This window comes from Oncorhynchus kisutch, linkage group LG7 (assembly GCF_002021735.2).
Source record: "Oncorhynchus kisutch isolate 150728-3 linkage group LG7, Okis_V2, whole genome shotgun sequence".
NCBI lineage: Eukaryota > Metazoa > Chordata > Actinopteri > Salmoniformes > Salmonidae > Oncorhynchus > Oncorhynchus kisutch.
This window is the reverse complement of record NC_034180.2, coordinates 25,872,746-25,888,964: the sequence shown is the minus strand read 5'-3', so window position 1 is coordinate 25,888,964 and position 16,219 is coordinate 25,872,746. Positions and strand designations below refer to the sequence as shown.

Here is a 16,219-nt window from a genome sequence, read left to right as displayed (position 1 = left end):
AATCTACACACAATACCCCATAATTACAAAGCAAAACTTTTTTTTTAAGACATTTTAGAAAATGTATTAAAAATAAAATAAGTATTCAGACCCTTTCCTATTTGACTCGAAATTGAGCTCAGGTGCATCCTGTTTCTATTGATCATCCTTGAGCTGTTTCTATTACTTGATTAGAGTCCACCTGTGGTAAATTCAATTGATTGGACATGATTTGGAAAGACACACACCTGTCTAAGTTCTACAGTGGACCATGTATGTCAGAGCAAAAACCAAGCCATGAGGTCAAAGGAATTGTCCGTAGAGCTCCGAGACAGGATTGTGCCGAGGCACAGATCTGAGGAAGGGTACATTTCTACAGCATTGAAGCTCCCCAAGAACACGTTGCCCTCCAACATTCTTAAGTGGAAGAAGTTTGGAACCACCAACTCTTCCTAGAGCAGGCCGCCCGGCCAAACTGAGCAATTGGGGGAGAAGGGCCTTGGTGAGGGAGGTGATCAAGAACCCAATGGCCACACTGACAGAGCTTCAGAGATCCTCTGTGGAGATGGGAGAACCTTCCAGAAGGGCAACCATCTCTGCAGCACTCAACCAATCTGGCCTTTATGGTAGAGTGGCCAGATGGAAGCCACTCCTCAGCAAAAGGCACATGGCCGCTCACATTGAGTTTGCCAAAAGGCACCAAGATTGAACTCTTTGGCCTGAATGCCAAGCGTCACATCTGGAGGAAACCTGGCACAATCCCTCTGGTGAAGTGGTGGCAGCATCATGCTGTGGGCAAGTTTTTCAGCTGCAGGGAATGGGAGACTAATCAGGATCGAGGGAAAGCTGAACGGAGCAAAGTATATAGCTCCTTAATGAAAACCTGCTCCAGAGCACTCAGGACCTCTGACTGAGGCGAAGGTTCACCTTCCAACAGGACAATGACCCTAAGCACACAGCCGAGTCAATGTAGGAGGGGCTTTGGGACATGTCTCTGAATGTCCTTGAGTGGCCCAGCCAGAGCCCGATCTAACATCTCTGGAGAGACCTGAAAATAGTTGTGCAGCGATGCTCCCCATCCAACCTGTCAGAGCTTGAGAGGATCTGCAGAGAAAAATGGGAGGAACTCCCCAAATAAAGGTGTGTTAAGCTTGTAGCGTCATACCCAAGAAGACTCAAGACTGCAATCGCTGCCAAAGGTGCTTTAACAAAGTACTGAGTAAAGTTGTTTTTGTGTTTTTTTTCCTTTCATTTGATACATTTGTAAACATTTCTAAAGATCTGTTTTTGCTTTGTTATTATGGGGTATTGTGTGTAGATTGAGGAATGCAAAAAAATAAAAAAAATAATCCATTTCAGAATAAGGTAAAGTAAAAAAAAAAAGTGGGAAAGTCAAGGGGCCTGAATACTTCCCAACTGTACTGTATGTTAGTTGATTCTTGAAACACACTCCTGTGGACTTGGCAAGACAGTTAAATGTTTAATGTACAGTTCATATAGAAAAAGAAAATACTATATTTTACTCAAATTATTATAAAAAGTTTTCAAATTAAACCGGTTTCCATTAATAAATTAGAAACTGAAAAACAAATTATGTTGGACTCTTAAGATTTTCTTTCCTTGTGTGTACATAGTACAGTAGAGTGGGAAAATAAATAGTTTAGCATCTGTCTTAATAAAGTGTCTCTTGGCATTTCAAACTCTTTGGGCAATTTTACACACGGTAAAAAGTTGTTATCTTGACAATACTGCGTTCCTAAAGAGAGTAGCCAATTTGAACATGTTTGGCTTTACCTTAGGCATCCCTCTCAAGCCCTGTACACTGAGAAGGGACAATAGCAGAGATAGTGAGCTCCAAAAGTATTGGGACAGTGACACGTTTTGGTTTTGGCTATGTACTCCAGGACTTTTGATGCAGACTGTCAGCTTTAATTTGAAGGTATTTTCATCCATATGACCAGTTTAGAAATGACAGCACTTTTTGTAGATGGTCCCCCCCCCCCCCCATTTTAGGGGCTCAAAAGTATTGTGACAAATTCACCTGTGTATCCAAGTTGTCAAAAGTTTATTTTGTCCCATATTCTTAGCACACAATGATTACATCAAGCGTATGACTCTACAAACTCGTTGGAGTCATTTGGTGTTTTGTGTGTGTTTCAGATTATTTTGTGCCCAATTTGTGTTATATCAGACCAAATACATTGAATTTGTTCCAGTACTTTTAGTTCCCCCATTTTAGGGGACCATGTACAAAAAGTCAGTCATTGTATCATTTAAAATTCAAAGTGCTGGAGTAGAGCCAAAACAACAAATGGTCACTGTCCCAATACCTTTGGAGCTCACTGTATTTCTAAATATATAGCCCTGGACAACAGTAATGTCTAAAGTCTTTGCACAGATGCCAATGAGCAACGTGTGAAGTTATTACATTAAAGGCCTGGGGACATATTCTAACAGTAACATGTTTGTGGGCATTCTGAAATGAAAATAGATTTTCATGGTTGGCCATGAATATAAATAATTTTCCATTCAAATAAATCTGTACTATTCCATAACATTGCACATCTGGAATGGTTTTAGAAAAAGGTAACTTATCTTGCTGAAAATAACTTACTGTATAACAATGTTATTATGTACCTGAAAAAATAAATTTCTTAAACCTGGAAATAGCTAACCAGCATCAGATATCATCCGTGTGCTCATTCATTGTCACTGACACACAGCACAGCAATGTTCATTGCACACAAAAGTTAATGTATATTTACAACGCAGCAACAACAAAAAAAAAATATATATTTTTTTTAAATCTGTGACTTACATAGAACATGATCATTTAGGCAAAGATAAGAAAACTACACTTATAGATTTTTTTTTTTGAGGATACATCAAATCAATATGATAAAAATAAGAATTCTATGCTATAGCAACAAAAAAAGGCTGAGGAGGCTACATCGTGAAATGAGAAATGGAAACACCTATTTAATTGAACTGTTAGGTGGGGATGGGGGCAGGACATCGATTGGCATCAGGTGTGGGATCTTGATCCAGCTCGAAGCTGACGTTGACAAAGGAGGCTTTGCCCTCCGGCTGCTCCATGGCTGGCTGCTGGATCTCCTGGTTGTGCTCTTCTTCAAAATGACGTTCTGCCTCCTCAGACAGCCGGTTCTCCTCCTCCTCCTCATCCTCCTGTCAGTCACATCATGAATGAGAAGCAAGAATATTACAAACTACATCATGGAGTAGTAACAAAGTAGTAGTAATGAAGCATTCCAAGGTCTGTAAATAAATGCTTTCCACAAAGACAAGGCAACAACGTACCTCCTTTTTCATTCTGTAGTACTCGTCAATAGCATACTGGTACTTGGGTGAGGTAATTCCGAACAATGAGGCCATTCTCTCCCCAAGATAGTCACAAACTGAAAGTAAAAACCACAAGGCAAAGTATTACTAACACACAGAATATTCAATACATGAATATCTTTAGAGTGTAGTATACAAAATCCCACATTTACCTGAAATAGTAGAGGTTGCCACTCTCCACATGTAAAACCAAAAGTATGGACCCCAATTCAACTTGGACTGTATCAAAAACATGACACAATAAGAAAACAAAGTTAACAAAATGTGGGAATTATGAATTATATTCAAGTGCATGTCATGGAGTAAAGTCCAGAGAAACCAACCGGGTCAGCTGAGGTCTTAACAGCGATAGAAACTTGCACTTCCTCATCTTCATCTGTGCTGTATTCCTCCATGGTCTCGCCACTGGCAAAGTAAATCGTTCTACGGGGCACCTTCTGCTTTTTCATCCGCATGTCTCCCAGCTCCACACTCTCAAACTCCTTCACCATATTTGAGCTCTGTCAATCATCATAACAACAGTTCATTCTCCAGACGTGTTTGGTTACATACAGCTGGTAGAAACAGAATTTTACTATCATAATTTAACTATTAGAAAGAATAGCAGCTACATTATGGTTGTTGACATTTGTCACACATTTGAATGAAAACATTCCAACGCAGCATGTTATTCAAGCAGTTTATGTGAGTGTTTAATTCGTACCGCAGCTAATGACAGAGTGCTAGTGGTTGTTACTATGGTAGCTAGCTACGCATGTCGTATAAATGTACAATTGTGAACGAATTCCTGTTCGAGACAGCTTTCTACTAGCTGGATAGCTACTAGCCAGCTGCTGAGGCTAACGTTACAGTACAATGAAGTAGCTAGCTAGCTAAAAACACACACACACAATCGTTTTTTTGTTGGCTAAACTCACGAGAACAGGTATAACATTTGAATAATCACACCTTTTCAGTGTCCATAGCTTGCCCCAAAGAGATGATGACATTAAAGAGATACAGCGAAGCCGTTCTTATGCCGCGTTCAAATCAACTCGGTAGTGTCCTACTTCCAACATCAGTTTGTTCAAGACAACTGAACTTGGAAAAAAACGAACTCCGACTGGAAAACATATTTTGAACGGTAATCCAACTCTAAATTCACATGTGGACTCGGGCCTCTTCCTAGAGCTCCCACTTTCCGACCTGAAGATCACAGATGTCATGATATATCCTCGTATTTTTTTCGAGGTCCCAGTTATTTTGAACGCACCATTATTAGCTCAGAGATCACACTTCACTGCTCTCTCCTCTGCGGGGCTATCAGGAGTTGCCACAAAATCAGAAGGCTCGCCTATTCGACCAATCAGATTAGGGAATGTGATGACGCATTTGCGGGCTCAGACAGATCACTGTAATTCCAGGGTTTTTAAACTTTGTTAGCCTGGGACCCAAATGAGAAATTCTGTATTTTCCTGTGACCCAAGCTTAGTTATGTATAGCTGCATTTTTTTCCTATTTGCCTAAAAAATGCAATATAGACAAAAACAAATAACTATGAAATACCCATAAATATATTTTCATGTTTATTTTCCCCCATTAAGAACACTTATGTACCCATCTAGGTTGAAACTGTTGCTGTTAAAATACAATAAATAATTGCATTCTGAACTGGAATCAACAGATTGATCACATCCCACAGATGTATAACAGAACACACACACACAGGCTTTTTGATCGTGCATCCCTAAGTAACAGCACAGATGGAAAAATTGTGGCCTACTGTACATCTTACTGTATAAATTATTGTTGATAGAAAGTCTAGGTTGGAACTGTTGCTGTTAAAATACATATTTTTTATTCTGAACTGGAATAAATTGATTGATCACATCACAGATGTAGACCAGAAAACACACAATCCTAATGAGAGGTGTGTGGCTGGTTGAAGTTTTCAACAAGCAGGTCTATTCTGGGCTCAGTTTTTGATAGTGCAATACTGAGGTCATGCTCAGCATTGACACTGTTTCTGTACTTGAGAACCCTGACTTGCATAGGTATGTGGTGCCAAACTGGATCAGAACATCTACTGCTTTCTCAGTCAGGCAGGAGACTGCTTCCTGCTACAGATGAGCATCCCAGAAATGTGTGAGTATTTGCCTCAAAAAGCATATTGCTTCAATCAGTTTATTCCAGTTCAGAATACAAATTATTACTTGTATTTTAACAGCAACAGTTATAATCTAGACTTGTTTCCAACATTTATTTCTACAGTAAAATGTACAGTATGCCTGATTTAAAAAAAATCTTCAGCTGTACCGTTTCTTTGGGTTGCACTATCAGTCGCCAGTTAGCTTGCTTTGGCTAACGTTAGCTATTAGCTGTGTAAAGTTACAAGGCCAGGGGATTGTTTGAAAGAGAAACTCACATCTTCTACTATGAGATAGTACTCCCTTATTTCTGCATATCATCACCTGTTATAAAATGACAACAATGCCTTGCTAGTTGACTTACTTTCCACTTTCGAAGCACTGTTTCCTGAAGCATTCTGCCCTGTTCTGAAAGAACTCACTGGGTTTACAGTCGTGTCGTTTTATTAACTTGTTCGTTATGAGAGACTAATTTCTAAGCACTTCCCCACACAAAACACATTGTGGGCGCTCCTCGTTATTTCTCAAAGTTTGTATGAAAGAGACAAAAAGTAATCACTGTATTTGCGTTTTATGACGATTGAGCTCAGTCAGAACTTGTGGCTAGCATGAGTCCATTTCGTGATGGCGAGTGGGAATAACAAGTCAGTGGCTTGAACGACAGCGCTGCAGCGTGTGGGTCGCAGTGATCTTCAACAACACAGCAGAAAAATATCCGGTAAACCGCGAAGCACACGGGCATTTTTTTTTTTTTATATATATATATTTTTTTATTAACAACAAATCAATACATAAAGCACATGAGGGAACACAAGCATACATAGATTACAAATAATAGACAATCGAGCTAGGGGGTACAATATCACATTAAAATTACACAAGGACCTTAAGGGACATGCATATACTTACAATTCTAACAGCTTTTTTGTTAGTAGAGCATTTAACCGTCTTAAAATACAGTTCAATTTCTCATTGTAGGGTACGAAAATGTGGTTTTCTGTTTGTAAATTTACATTTGTGTATATGAAATTTGGCCAAAAGAATAATGAAATTAATTACATAAAAATGATTCCGCTTATTTCTATTGTATGTAAAGAATCCAAACAGTACATCTCTCCACAATAGTGTAAAATCTTCATAAATGTGTTCAATTATAAACCTACTGATGTCTTGCCACAGTTTTCTTACATGCATACAATGCCAAAAAAGATGCACAACTGTTTCTGGGTGGTCATTACAAAAGGAGCAATTTGAGTTGATGTTTTCCTTAAACTTCTTCATATAGTGGTTGGCAGGATAATATTTATGAATAATTTTAAAGGAAATTTCCTTAATTTTGTTAACAAGTAGGTATGTTTGTGGCAACATCCAAACTTTTTTCCAACAGATATTATCAATAAATCCATTCCAATAAGGCATGACATAAGGTATAGATACAACATCCTGCTGAAACAAGGATCGTATCGCTCTGTTGTTGAATGGACCAAAAGAGAAACAAATCTTTCCTACTGATGAGTCAACAGGGTCAATAGAAGGTAGGCTCTGAGGGTCAGGTCTTGACATGTTCCTGAATAACATAGCAACACCTGAGGGAATGGCATCTAAAACAATAGCAAAATCTTTAGGTGTTACAGGGACCTTGTAAAGTGATAAGAATTCTTTATAACTGAGTAAAAAACCCTCTGCATTTACCAGTTGGCTCACCAATAGGATATTATTTCTGAACCAATATTCTAAAAACAGAGAGGTATTTTTATTCAATATATCCCGATTATTCCATATATAATATCTGTGTGGAGAAAAATTGTGTTTATAAATTAAGGACCATGACAAGAAAACCTGCCGATGAAAAGCAGAAAGTTTCACTGGAACTTTGTCAATATTATAATTGCAAAACAACATGAAGTTAAGGCCACCAAAAGTAGAGAAGACATGATGAGGAATAAAATTCCAGATAGAAGTGGGTCTTCTTAGGAATTGTTTTATCCAAATGATCTTGAAAGTATTATTTAAAGTAGTAAAATCCAGAAAATTCAGTCCACCATTCTCATAAGTGTTCATTACAACAGTTTTCCTAATGTAATGGGTACGGTTTCTCCAAAGAAAGTTGAAAAGCATCTGGTCTATCTCCTTGCTTATTTTACGGTCAAGATATAAAGATAGAGCACCATATGTTAGTCTAGAGATACCTTCAGCCTTGGTTATCAGGACTCTACCTTTTAAAGATAAGTCCCTCTGTAGCCATTGATTTAGTTTCTTCTGGGTTTTTTTAATAAGAGGGTTAAAATTTAGTAAGCCTCTAGACTTCTGATCCTTTGTAATGGTTATGCCTAAATATGTAAGTTCTTCTTTTACTGGAATACCATAATATGAAGGTGTCACACAATCTTTGACAGCCATGAGTTCACATTTCTTAATGTTAAGATATAGACCAGACGCTTTGGAAAAGGATTGTATCACATTGATCGATATGGGAATTTGGTTAGCGTCTTTCAGAAAAAGTGTAGTATCGTCAGCCAGCTGGCTTATAATAATTTCTTTACCAGCTATGGAAATACCTTGTACAGGACTATTATTTAAAGAATTTGCAAGAAGTTGGGTGATTAATAAAAACAGGTATGGAGAGATAGGACAACCTTGCCTAATTCCTCTCTTTAACTCAAATCTAGGTGAGGTGCCATATTTCAATTTGATAGAGCTGTTACCATTTGCATAGAGAGTCTTAATAGCCTTACAGAAAAAATCCCCAAAGCCAAGTCTCTCAAGGGAGTGGAAGAGAAACTGATGCTCTACTGTGTCAAATGCTTTATAAAAATCTAAAAATAATATGAAGCTATCCTCAGTTATTAGGTCTGAGTAGTCAAGTACGTCTAATACTAGTCTGACATTGTTAGAAATATGTCTGTTCCTCATGAAGCCAGACTGTGTTTCATCAATAATTGCATCCAGAACTTCTTTAATTCTTTTTGCAAGTAGTGAGGCTAATATCTTATAGTCATTATTAAGAAGACAAATTGGACGCCAGTTATCGATGAGCAGCACTTCTTTTTTAGGTTTAGGTATCAGTGTTATTAACCCCTGACTCATTGTAGGAGGGAGAACATTGTTTTTAATACTCTCTAAAAAGACTTCAAATAGGAAGGGAGCTACTTGTTCAGAAAATAATTTGTAAAATTCTGATGTAATTCCATCAACACCTGGTGATTTATTGTTCTTTAGATGTTTGATAGACTATATAATCTCTTCAACTTTGATGGGTTCATCACACTGTTTAGATTCTATATCACTGATAGAGTGAACATTATTCAGTGAGTTAAAAAACATATCTGTGGATTCCTGACAGTACGTAGAGCTATACAATTTTCTGTAAAAATTGCTGCAGTATTTAGCGATTAATTTTTGGTCATCTGTAATAACACCATCAATGTTTAACTTATGGATAGTGTTATTTTTAGAGTGAAATTTCTCAAGTCTAAAGAAATAGGATGAATTCTGTTCTCCCTCCTCAATCAATTTTTTCCTAGATCTAATAAAGGCTCCTTCTGCTTTTAATTTATATATATTATCCAGTTTATTTTGTAACTCAATTAGTTCCATCTTCTCCTCCCCCAAGAGGTCAGCTGGGACCTCTGAGAAAGGGAAGTTATCTTAATGATCACCTTTTCCTCCTCAGCTCTTCTGGTCTTAGCAAGATTACTACCATATTTTCTAAGATATTTGGACACCTCAAATTTAAAGAGCTCCCAGTTCTTGCAATAAGATTTTTCTTCACAAGCCCTTTTCCAAAAGTGTGAGAGCAGATCTTTAACCTCAAATGTAACGATATCATTATTTAATAATGAGCCATTTAGCTTCCAGTAGGATGTTCTACCAAGGTTCGTATCAGGGGTAAATATTTTGATATCAATGTAAATAGCCTTATGGTCTGTGAGGGGAGTAGTACAAATATTTGTAGTAACACACTCACTATCAATACATTTGGATATAAGCCAAAAATCTATTCTGGATTGTCTGGAGCCTGTTTTGTTACTCCAAGTGAAAGATCTTTTGGCCGGAAACCTCTCTCTCCATATATCAGTAAGATCAAACTTTACCATAAAAAGTATTAAACCCAAATTCTGATTGGTTGGCCTACCTGGGGGCCATCTATCAGTTGAATTATCTATTGTAATGTTAAAGTCCCCTCCTATCAATAATAACGAATTGGGAAATTTAGATAACCAATGAAGTATATGTTTCTCTATAGATTCAAGCAACTCATCATTCTCATGTTTGGTGTTGCATCTCCCTCTACCTCTCGCGCAGCTGCCAAACTGAGCAGACACCGCTGCTAAGCGCCTGAATAATTACAGTATGTAAATAAGGTATTTAGGTTTTTGCTTTGTCATTATGCGGTATTGTGTGTAGATAGATGATAATGTTTTTTATGTTTAGAATAAGCCTGTAACGTAAAAGGTGACATCATTCCAAAAAAATAGAACCGACAAATGTTCTTCCATCCACCATGCGGGTCAAGTGACGGGCACTAACTACACCTGGGATTCTTGTCGCAAAGGATTCCTTTCGCAAGGTTTTCCTCAATTTCCATTGACAACCCAGAGATAACTCCCTCAAAACAGGTGCCCTACCCCTACTCCAGTGTTTGAAGCATGATACTTCGGGTGACTCGATTCTTGTGAGACCCACTGCCCTGTTCCTAAGATAAATCAGGGACAAGCCCACGCCTGGTCACTCTGATTTGATTGAACTTTTCCTAACAGGCTACGATTTACCGTCTTCGAGACGCCAAACTGATTTCCCAGATAATCACCCTTTTCAAAAAATCGCATCCCGACAAGAAACGAATCCTTGTCTGATATACTATCATCCCCTTCAATTATCGACACTTATTTTTCATTCCATGCTTCACCATTACTTTTGTCCATTCTTCTTCGGTATTGGGTTAGCGGATCGCAACCAACTTTAACGGGAATACACTGCCACCTACTGTACTGGAGTGTGAGGCCAGTCACGGCCTACCTACATTAACTTCCGGTAATACAAAATTGGGGAAAAAGGAACATTACCCTGCCAAATATTAACCCTCACTAAAAAACTCACCACCCCTTTCCAATATTTAATCCTACTCTAGGCCAATGGTCTGGGAGGACAGAACACTACCACTCAACACCCCCTGCAAATCTTCTGCAGTACAACCTCACAATCCTAAGTACTTCTCTGCAGCTGCCATCACCACCTTTATTTTCTGTGACTTATGTTCCATTTCTACAGTACAGTTGACAACCATGGCTATGAATGCTAAGAAACCCACCTTACTGAAGCACATGTTATTCCCATCCATCCCTCTCTATTGGTCTCTGCCTACTCCAAGAAGCTAGCCTGAAACTAGCCAGAAGCTAATCCAGAAGCTAGTTCAGAAGCTAGTTAGCTCCTTTACTGGCAAATCGTTAGTATTCAGCTAACCACGGTTTGTGGTCATCAGCTATCCTTTAGCTCGAAAATCTATCGCCAGTTCTGTACGGCGCAGCGCGGCTCGGAACGGAACATACCGGACCAATTTTTCTCTCCATGTCCCTGGATTTCGACTGCTCTCTGGACATTCATACCCGGATCTGCTATCCGTGTGACTATCGGCCTTCGTCGATTCCGGAGCAAACATCAATTATTCCGGAGCTAGCAAGCTCCGTCAATCACTCCTGAGTTCCATCAATCACACCTGGGCTGCAGTCACCTATCCGGACCCGTTTTACTGCCTTCGCGGAGCCCCACCGGGCCTTCACAACTGGACTGCCGACGTTATCTACCCGAAGGAGTTATTCGGCTGGCTCCTCCGTCGCGACGTTACCTGAATGCCCATCTGCGGCCTGCTAACCGTTAGCTGTCTTACCGGCTGCTATCTGAATAGACAATCGGACATTTTTTTATTTTTTATTTATTTTTTATTATTATTATTATGTTTTCTTCTTGGGCCTCTATAACTATATCTATTGTTTTTATTTTTGTTGTTGTTGTGTGATTTGGATTAATCCCCTCTACCACACGGAACCCCACTAATCTACTGACGGAACGCAAGAGGTGGCTAACAACAGACCTCCATCCTATGCTAGCTTGCTACCGATGCCCTGGCTAGCTGTCTAAATCACCAACCAACCTCTCCACTCACCGGACCCTTTTGATCACTCGACTAAGCATGCCTCTCCATAATGTCAATATGTCTTGTCCATTTCTGTTCTGGTTAGTGTTTATTGGCTTATTTCACTGTAGAGCCTCTAGTCCTGCTCACTATACCTTATCCAACCTATTAGTTCCACCACCCACACATGCAATGACATCTCCTGGTTTCAACGATGTTTCTAGAGAAAATATCTCTCTCTTCATCACTCAATACCTAGGTTTACCTCCACTGTATTCACATCCTACCATACATTTGTCTGTACATTATACCTTGATGCTATTTTATCGCCCCCAGAAACCTCCTTTTACTCTATGTTCCAGACGTTCTAGACGACCAATTCTCATAGCTTTTAGCCGTACCCTTATTCTACTCCTCCTATGTTCCTCTGGCGATGTAGAGGTGAATCCAGGCCCTGCAGAGCCTAGCTCCACTCCTATTCCCCAGGCGCTCTCTTTTGACGACTTCTGTAACCGTAATAGCCTTGGTTTCATGCATGTTAACATTAGAAGCCTCCTCCCTAAGTTTGTTCTATTCACTGCTTTAGCACACTCTGCCAACCCGGATGTTCTAGCTGTGTCTGAATCCTGGCTTAGGAAGACCACCAAAAACTCAGACATTTTAATTCCAAACTACAACATTTTCAGACAAGATAGAACTGCCAAAGGGGGCGGTGTTGCAATCTACTGCAAAGATAGCCTGCAGAGTTCTGTCCTACTATCCAGGTCTGTACCCAAACAATTTGAACTTCTACTTTTAAAAATACACCTCTCTAAAAACAAGTCTCTCACCGTTGCCGCCTGCTATAGACCACCCTCTGCCCCCAGCTGTGCTCTGGACACCATATGTGAACTGATTGCCCCCCATCTATCTTCAGAGTTCGTGCTGCTAGGCGACCTAAACTGGAACATGCTTAACACCCCAGCCATCCTACAATCTAAACTTGATGCCCTCAATCTCACACAAATAATCAATGAACCTACCAGGTACCTCCCCAAAACCTTAAACACGGGCACCCTCATAGATATCATCCTAACCAACTTCCCCTCTAAATACACCTCTGCTGTCTTCAACCAAGATCTCAGCGATCACTGCCTCATTGCCTGCATCCGTAATGGGTCAGCGGTCAAACGACCTCCACTCATCACTGTAAAACGCTCCCTGAAACACTTCTGCGAGCAGGCCTTTCTAATCGACCTGGCCGGGGTATCCTGGAAGGATATTGATCTCATCCCGTCAGTAGAGGATGCCTGGATATTTTTTTTAAATGCCTTCCTAACCATCTTAAATAAACATGCCCCATTCAAGAAATTTAGAACCAGGAACAGATATAGCCCTTGGTTCTCCCCAGACCTGACTGCCCTTAACCAACACAAAAACATCCTATGGCGTTCTGCATTAGCATCGAACAGCCCCCGTGATATGCAGCTGTTCAGGGAAGCTAGAAATCATTATACACAGGCAGTTAGAAAAGCTAAGGCTAGCTTTTTCAAGCAGAAATTTGCTTCCTGCAACACTAACTCAAAAAAGTTCTGGGACACTGTAAAGTCCATGGAGAATAAGAACACCTCCTCCCAGCTGCCCACTGCACTGAAGATAGGAAACACTGTCACCACTGATAAATCCACCATAATTGAGAATTTCAATAAGCATTTTTCTACGGCTGGCCATGCTTTCCACCTGGCTACTCCTACCCCGGACAACAGCACTGCACCCCCAACAGCAACTCGCCCAAGCCTTCCCCATTTCTCCTTCTCCCAAATCCATTCAGCTGATGTTCTGAAAGAGCTGCAAAATCTGGACCCCTACAAATCAGCCGGGCTAGACAATCTGGACCCTTTCTTTCTAAAATGATCTGCCGAAATTGTTGCCACCCCTATTACTAGCCTGTTCAACCTCTCTTTCGTGTCGTCTGAGATTCCCAAAGATTGGAAAGCAGCTGCGGTCATCCCCCTCTTCAAAGGGGGGGACACTCTTGACCCAAACTGCTACAGACCTATATCTATCCTACCGTGCCTTTCTAAGGTCTTCGAAAGCCAAGTCAACAAACAGATTACCGACCATTTCGAATCTCACCATACCTTCTCTGCTATGCAATCTGGTTTCAGAGCTGGTCATGGGTGCACCTCAGCCACGCTCAAGGTCCTAAACGATATCTTAACCGCCATCGATAAGAAACATTACTGTGCAGCCGTATTCATTGATCTGGCCAAGGCTTTCGACTCTGTCAATCACCATATCCTCATCGGCAGACTCGACAGCCTTGGTTTCTCAAATGATTGCCTCGCCTGGTTCACCAACTACTTCTCTGATAGAGTTCAGTGTGTCAAATCGGAGGGTCTGCTGTCCGGACCTCTGGCAGTCTCTATGGGGGTGCCACAGGGTTCAATTCTTGGACCGACTCTCTTCTCTGTATACATCAATGAGGTCGCTCTTGCTGCTGGTGAGTCCCTGATCCACCTCTACGCAGACGACACCATTCTGTATACTTCCGGCCCTTCTTTGGACACTGTGTTAACAACCCTCCAGGCAAGCTTCAATGCCATACAACTCTCCTTCCGTGGCCTCCAATTGCTCTTAAATACAAGTAAAACTAAATGCATGCTCTTCAACCGATCGCTACCTGCACCTACCCGCCTGTCCAACATCACTACTCTGGACGGCTCTGACTTAGAATACGTGGACAACTACAAATACTTAGGTGTCTGGTTAGACTGTAAACTCTCCTTCCAGACCCATATCAAACATCTCCAATCCAAAGTTAAATCTAGAATTGGCTTCCTATTTCGCAACAAAGCATCCTTCACTCATGCTGCCAAACATACCCTTGTAAAACTGACCATCCTACCAATCCTCGACTTTGGCGATGTCATTTACAAAATAGCCTCCAATACCCTACTCAACAAATTGGATGCAGTCTATCACAGTGCAATCCGTTTTATCACCAAAGCCCCATATACTACCCACCATTGCGACCTGTACGCTCTCGTTGGCTGGCCCTCGCTTCATACTCGTCGCCAAACCCACTGGCTCCATGTCATCTACAAGACCCTGCTAGGTAAAGTCCCCCCTTATCTCAGCTCGCTGGTCACCATAGCATCTCCCACCTGTAGCACACGCTCCAGCAGGTATATCTCTCTAGTCACCCCCAAAACCAATTATTTCTTTGGCCGCCTCTCCTTCCAGTTCTCTGCTGCCAATGACTGGAACAAACTACAAAAATCTCTGAAACTGGAAACACTTATCTCCCTCACTAGCTTTAAGCACCAACTGTCAGAGCAGCTCACAGATTACTGCACCTGTACATAGCCCACCTATAATTTAGCCCAAACAACTACCTCTTTCCCAACTGTATTTAATTTTTATTTATTTATTTATTTTGCTCCTTTGCACCCCATTATTTTTTATTTCTACTTTGCACATTCTTCCATTGCAAAACTACCATTCCAGTATTTTACTTGCTATATTGTATTTACTTTGCCATCATGGCCTTTTTTGCCTTTACCTCCCTTCTCACCTCATTTGCTCACATTGTATATAGACTTGTTTATACTGCATTATTGACTGTATGTTTGTTTTTACTCCATGTGTAACTCTGTGTCGTTTTATCTGTCGAACTGCTTTGCTTTATCTTGGCCAGGTCGCAATTGTAAATGAGAACTTGTTCTCAACTTGCCTACCTGGTTAAATAAAGGTAAAATAAAATTAAATAAATAAATAAACTCACAGGAATCCCCTCAGGATCTCACCCTGCACCCATCTTTCTCTACAACTTTCTTCACTGCTTCAGCATATGACACTTTCTGTACTACTCTGACGCCTGGAAACCTCAACCTGCCTTTCTCTCACCGGACACCTCCGATCTCCAGCGCCATGGGCACCCCCACAGTTTACACACACAACTTTCTCCACCGATACTACACATTCCTTAATCTCCCTCCTACACACTGCTGCGACCATAAGCTTGGCACCTATAACACTGTAGTATTTTCGGGAACAAAAACTCTCACGGGATAACTAACACATCCTAACTTGATCTTGTGCAGAGACTCTGCATCTGCAGAACAGCCAATGTCTTCTCCATTTCACCACGCTCTCTACCAGGTCTGCATCGCACCAAACGGCGGGCCTCACAGACACCAGGAATCTTCCATTTCAGTTGATCTTCCGCAATACTTAATGCTACCCCCATTATCACGGCTTTCAACAGCGCCCTGCTCCAAAGAGCAAAGCAAGACAGTTCTTGTCCCTAATCGCATGGTCCGGAGCGCCCTCTCCCTCTGGATGGAAGAAACACAATAAATCACTGTTGAGTTACTTTCACCAACTCAACAGTCCCAAACCTCTTTTTCCATCCAACCTGAAACCACATATGGATCAGCCAGAATACAAGTATCCATTCGCTCCACAAATCTCACTCCCACTGGGCCAGAATCATCCTTGTCATCATTGGGACGAGGCTCCAACTCGGCGGTCTTCACCGCAGGTACTTCATCCTCACTCTAGTCACATTCAATTCCATCTGTAGCTCTTCCAAAAGTTCTGCATGATCCTCTTTTCCATATTCACTCAAAACATGTTC

At 40.8% G+C, this 16,219-nt stretch overlaps 1 protein-coding gene across 2 annotated transcripts; it reads right to left on the bottom strand.

Moving 5' to 3' along the window:
* Positions 1 to 1,436: 1,436 nt before the first annotated feature.
* Positions 1,437 to 6,106, bottom strand: LOC109894365 (protein FAM177A1-like). 2 transcript variants are annotated; one of them, XM_031828741.1, is made up of 5 exons: positions 5,830 to 6,106; positions 3,663 to 3,839; positions 3,492 to 3,558; positions 3,298 to 3,395; positions 1,437 to 3,165 (listed from the first exon to the last, which is right to left on the bottom strand). In XM_031828741.1, exons 1-5 carry the CDS (start codon positions 5,860 to 5,862, stop codon positions 2,971 to 2,973), a joined length of 570 nt encoding a protein of 189 aa, XP_031684601.1. In that variant the 5' UTR covers positions 5,863 to 6,106; the 3' UTR covers positions 1,437 to 2,970. The 2 variants fall into 2 exon arrangements, with proteins under 2 accessions (XP_031684601.1, XP_020343402.1); XM_020487813.2 differs by lacking the exon at positions 5,830 to 6,106 and adding an exon at positions 4,288 to 4,639.
* Positions 6,107 to 16,219: the final 10,113 nt, after the last annotated feature.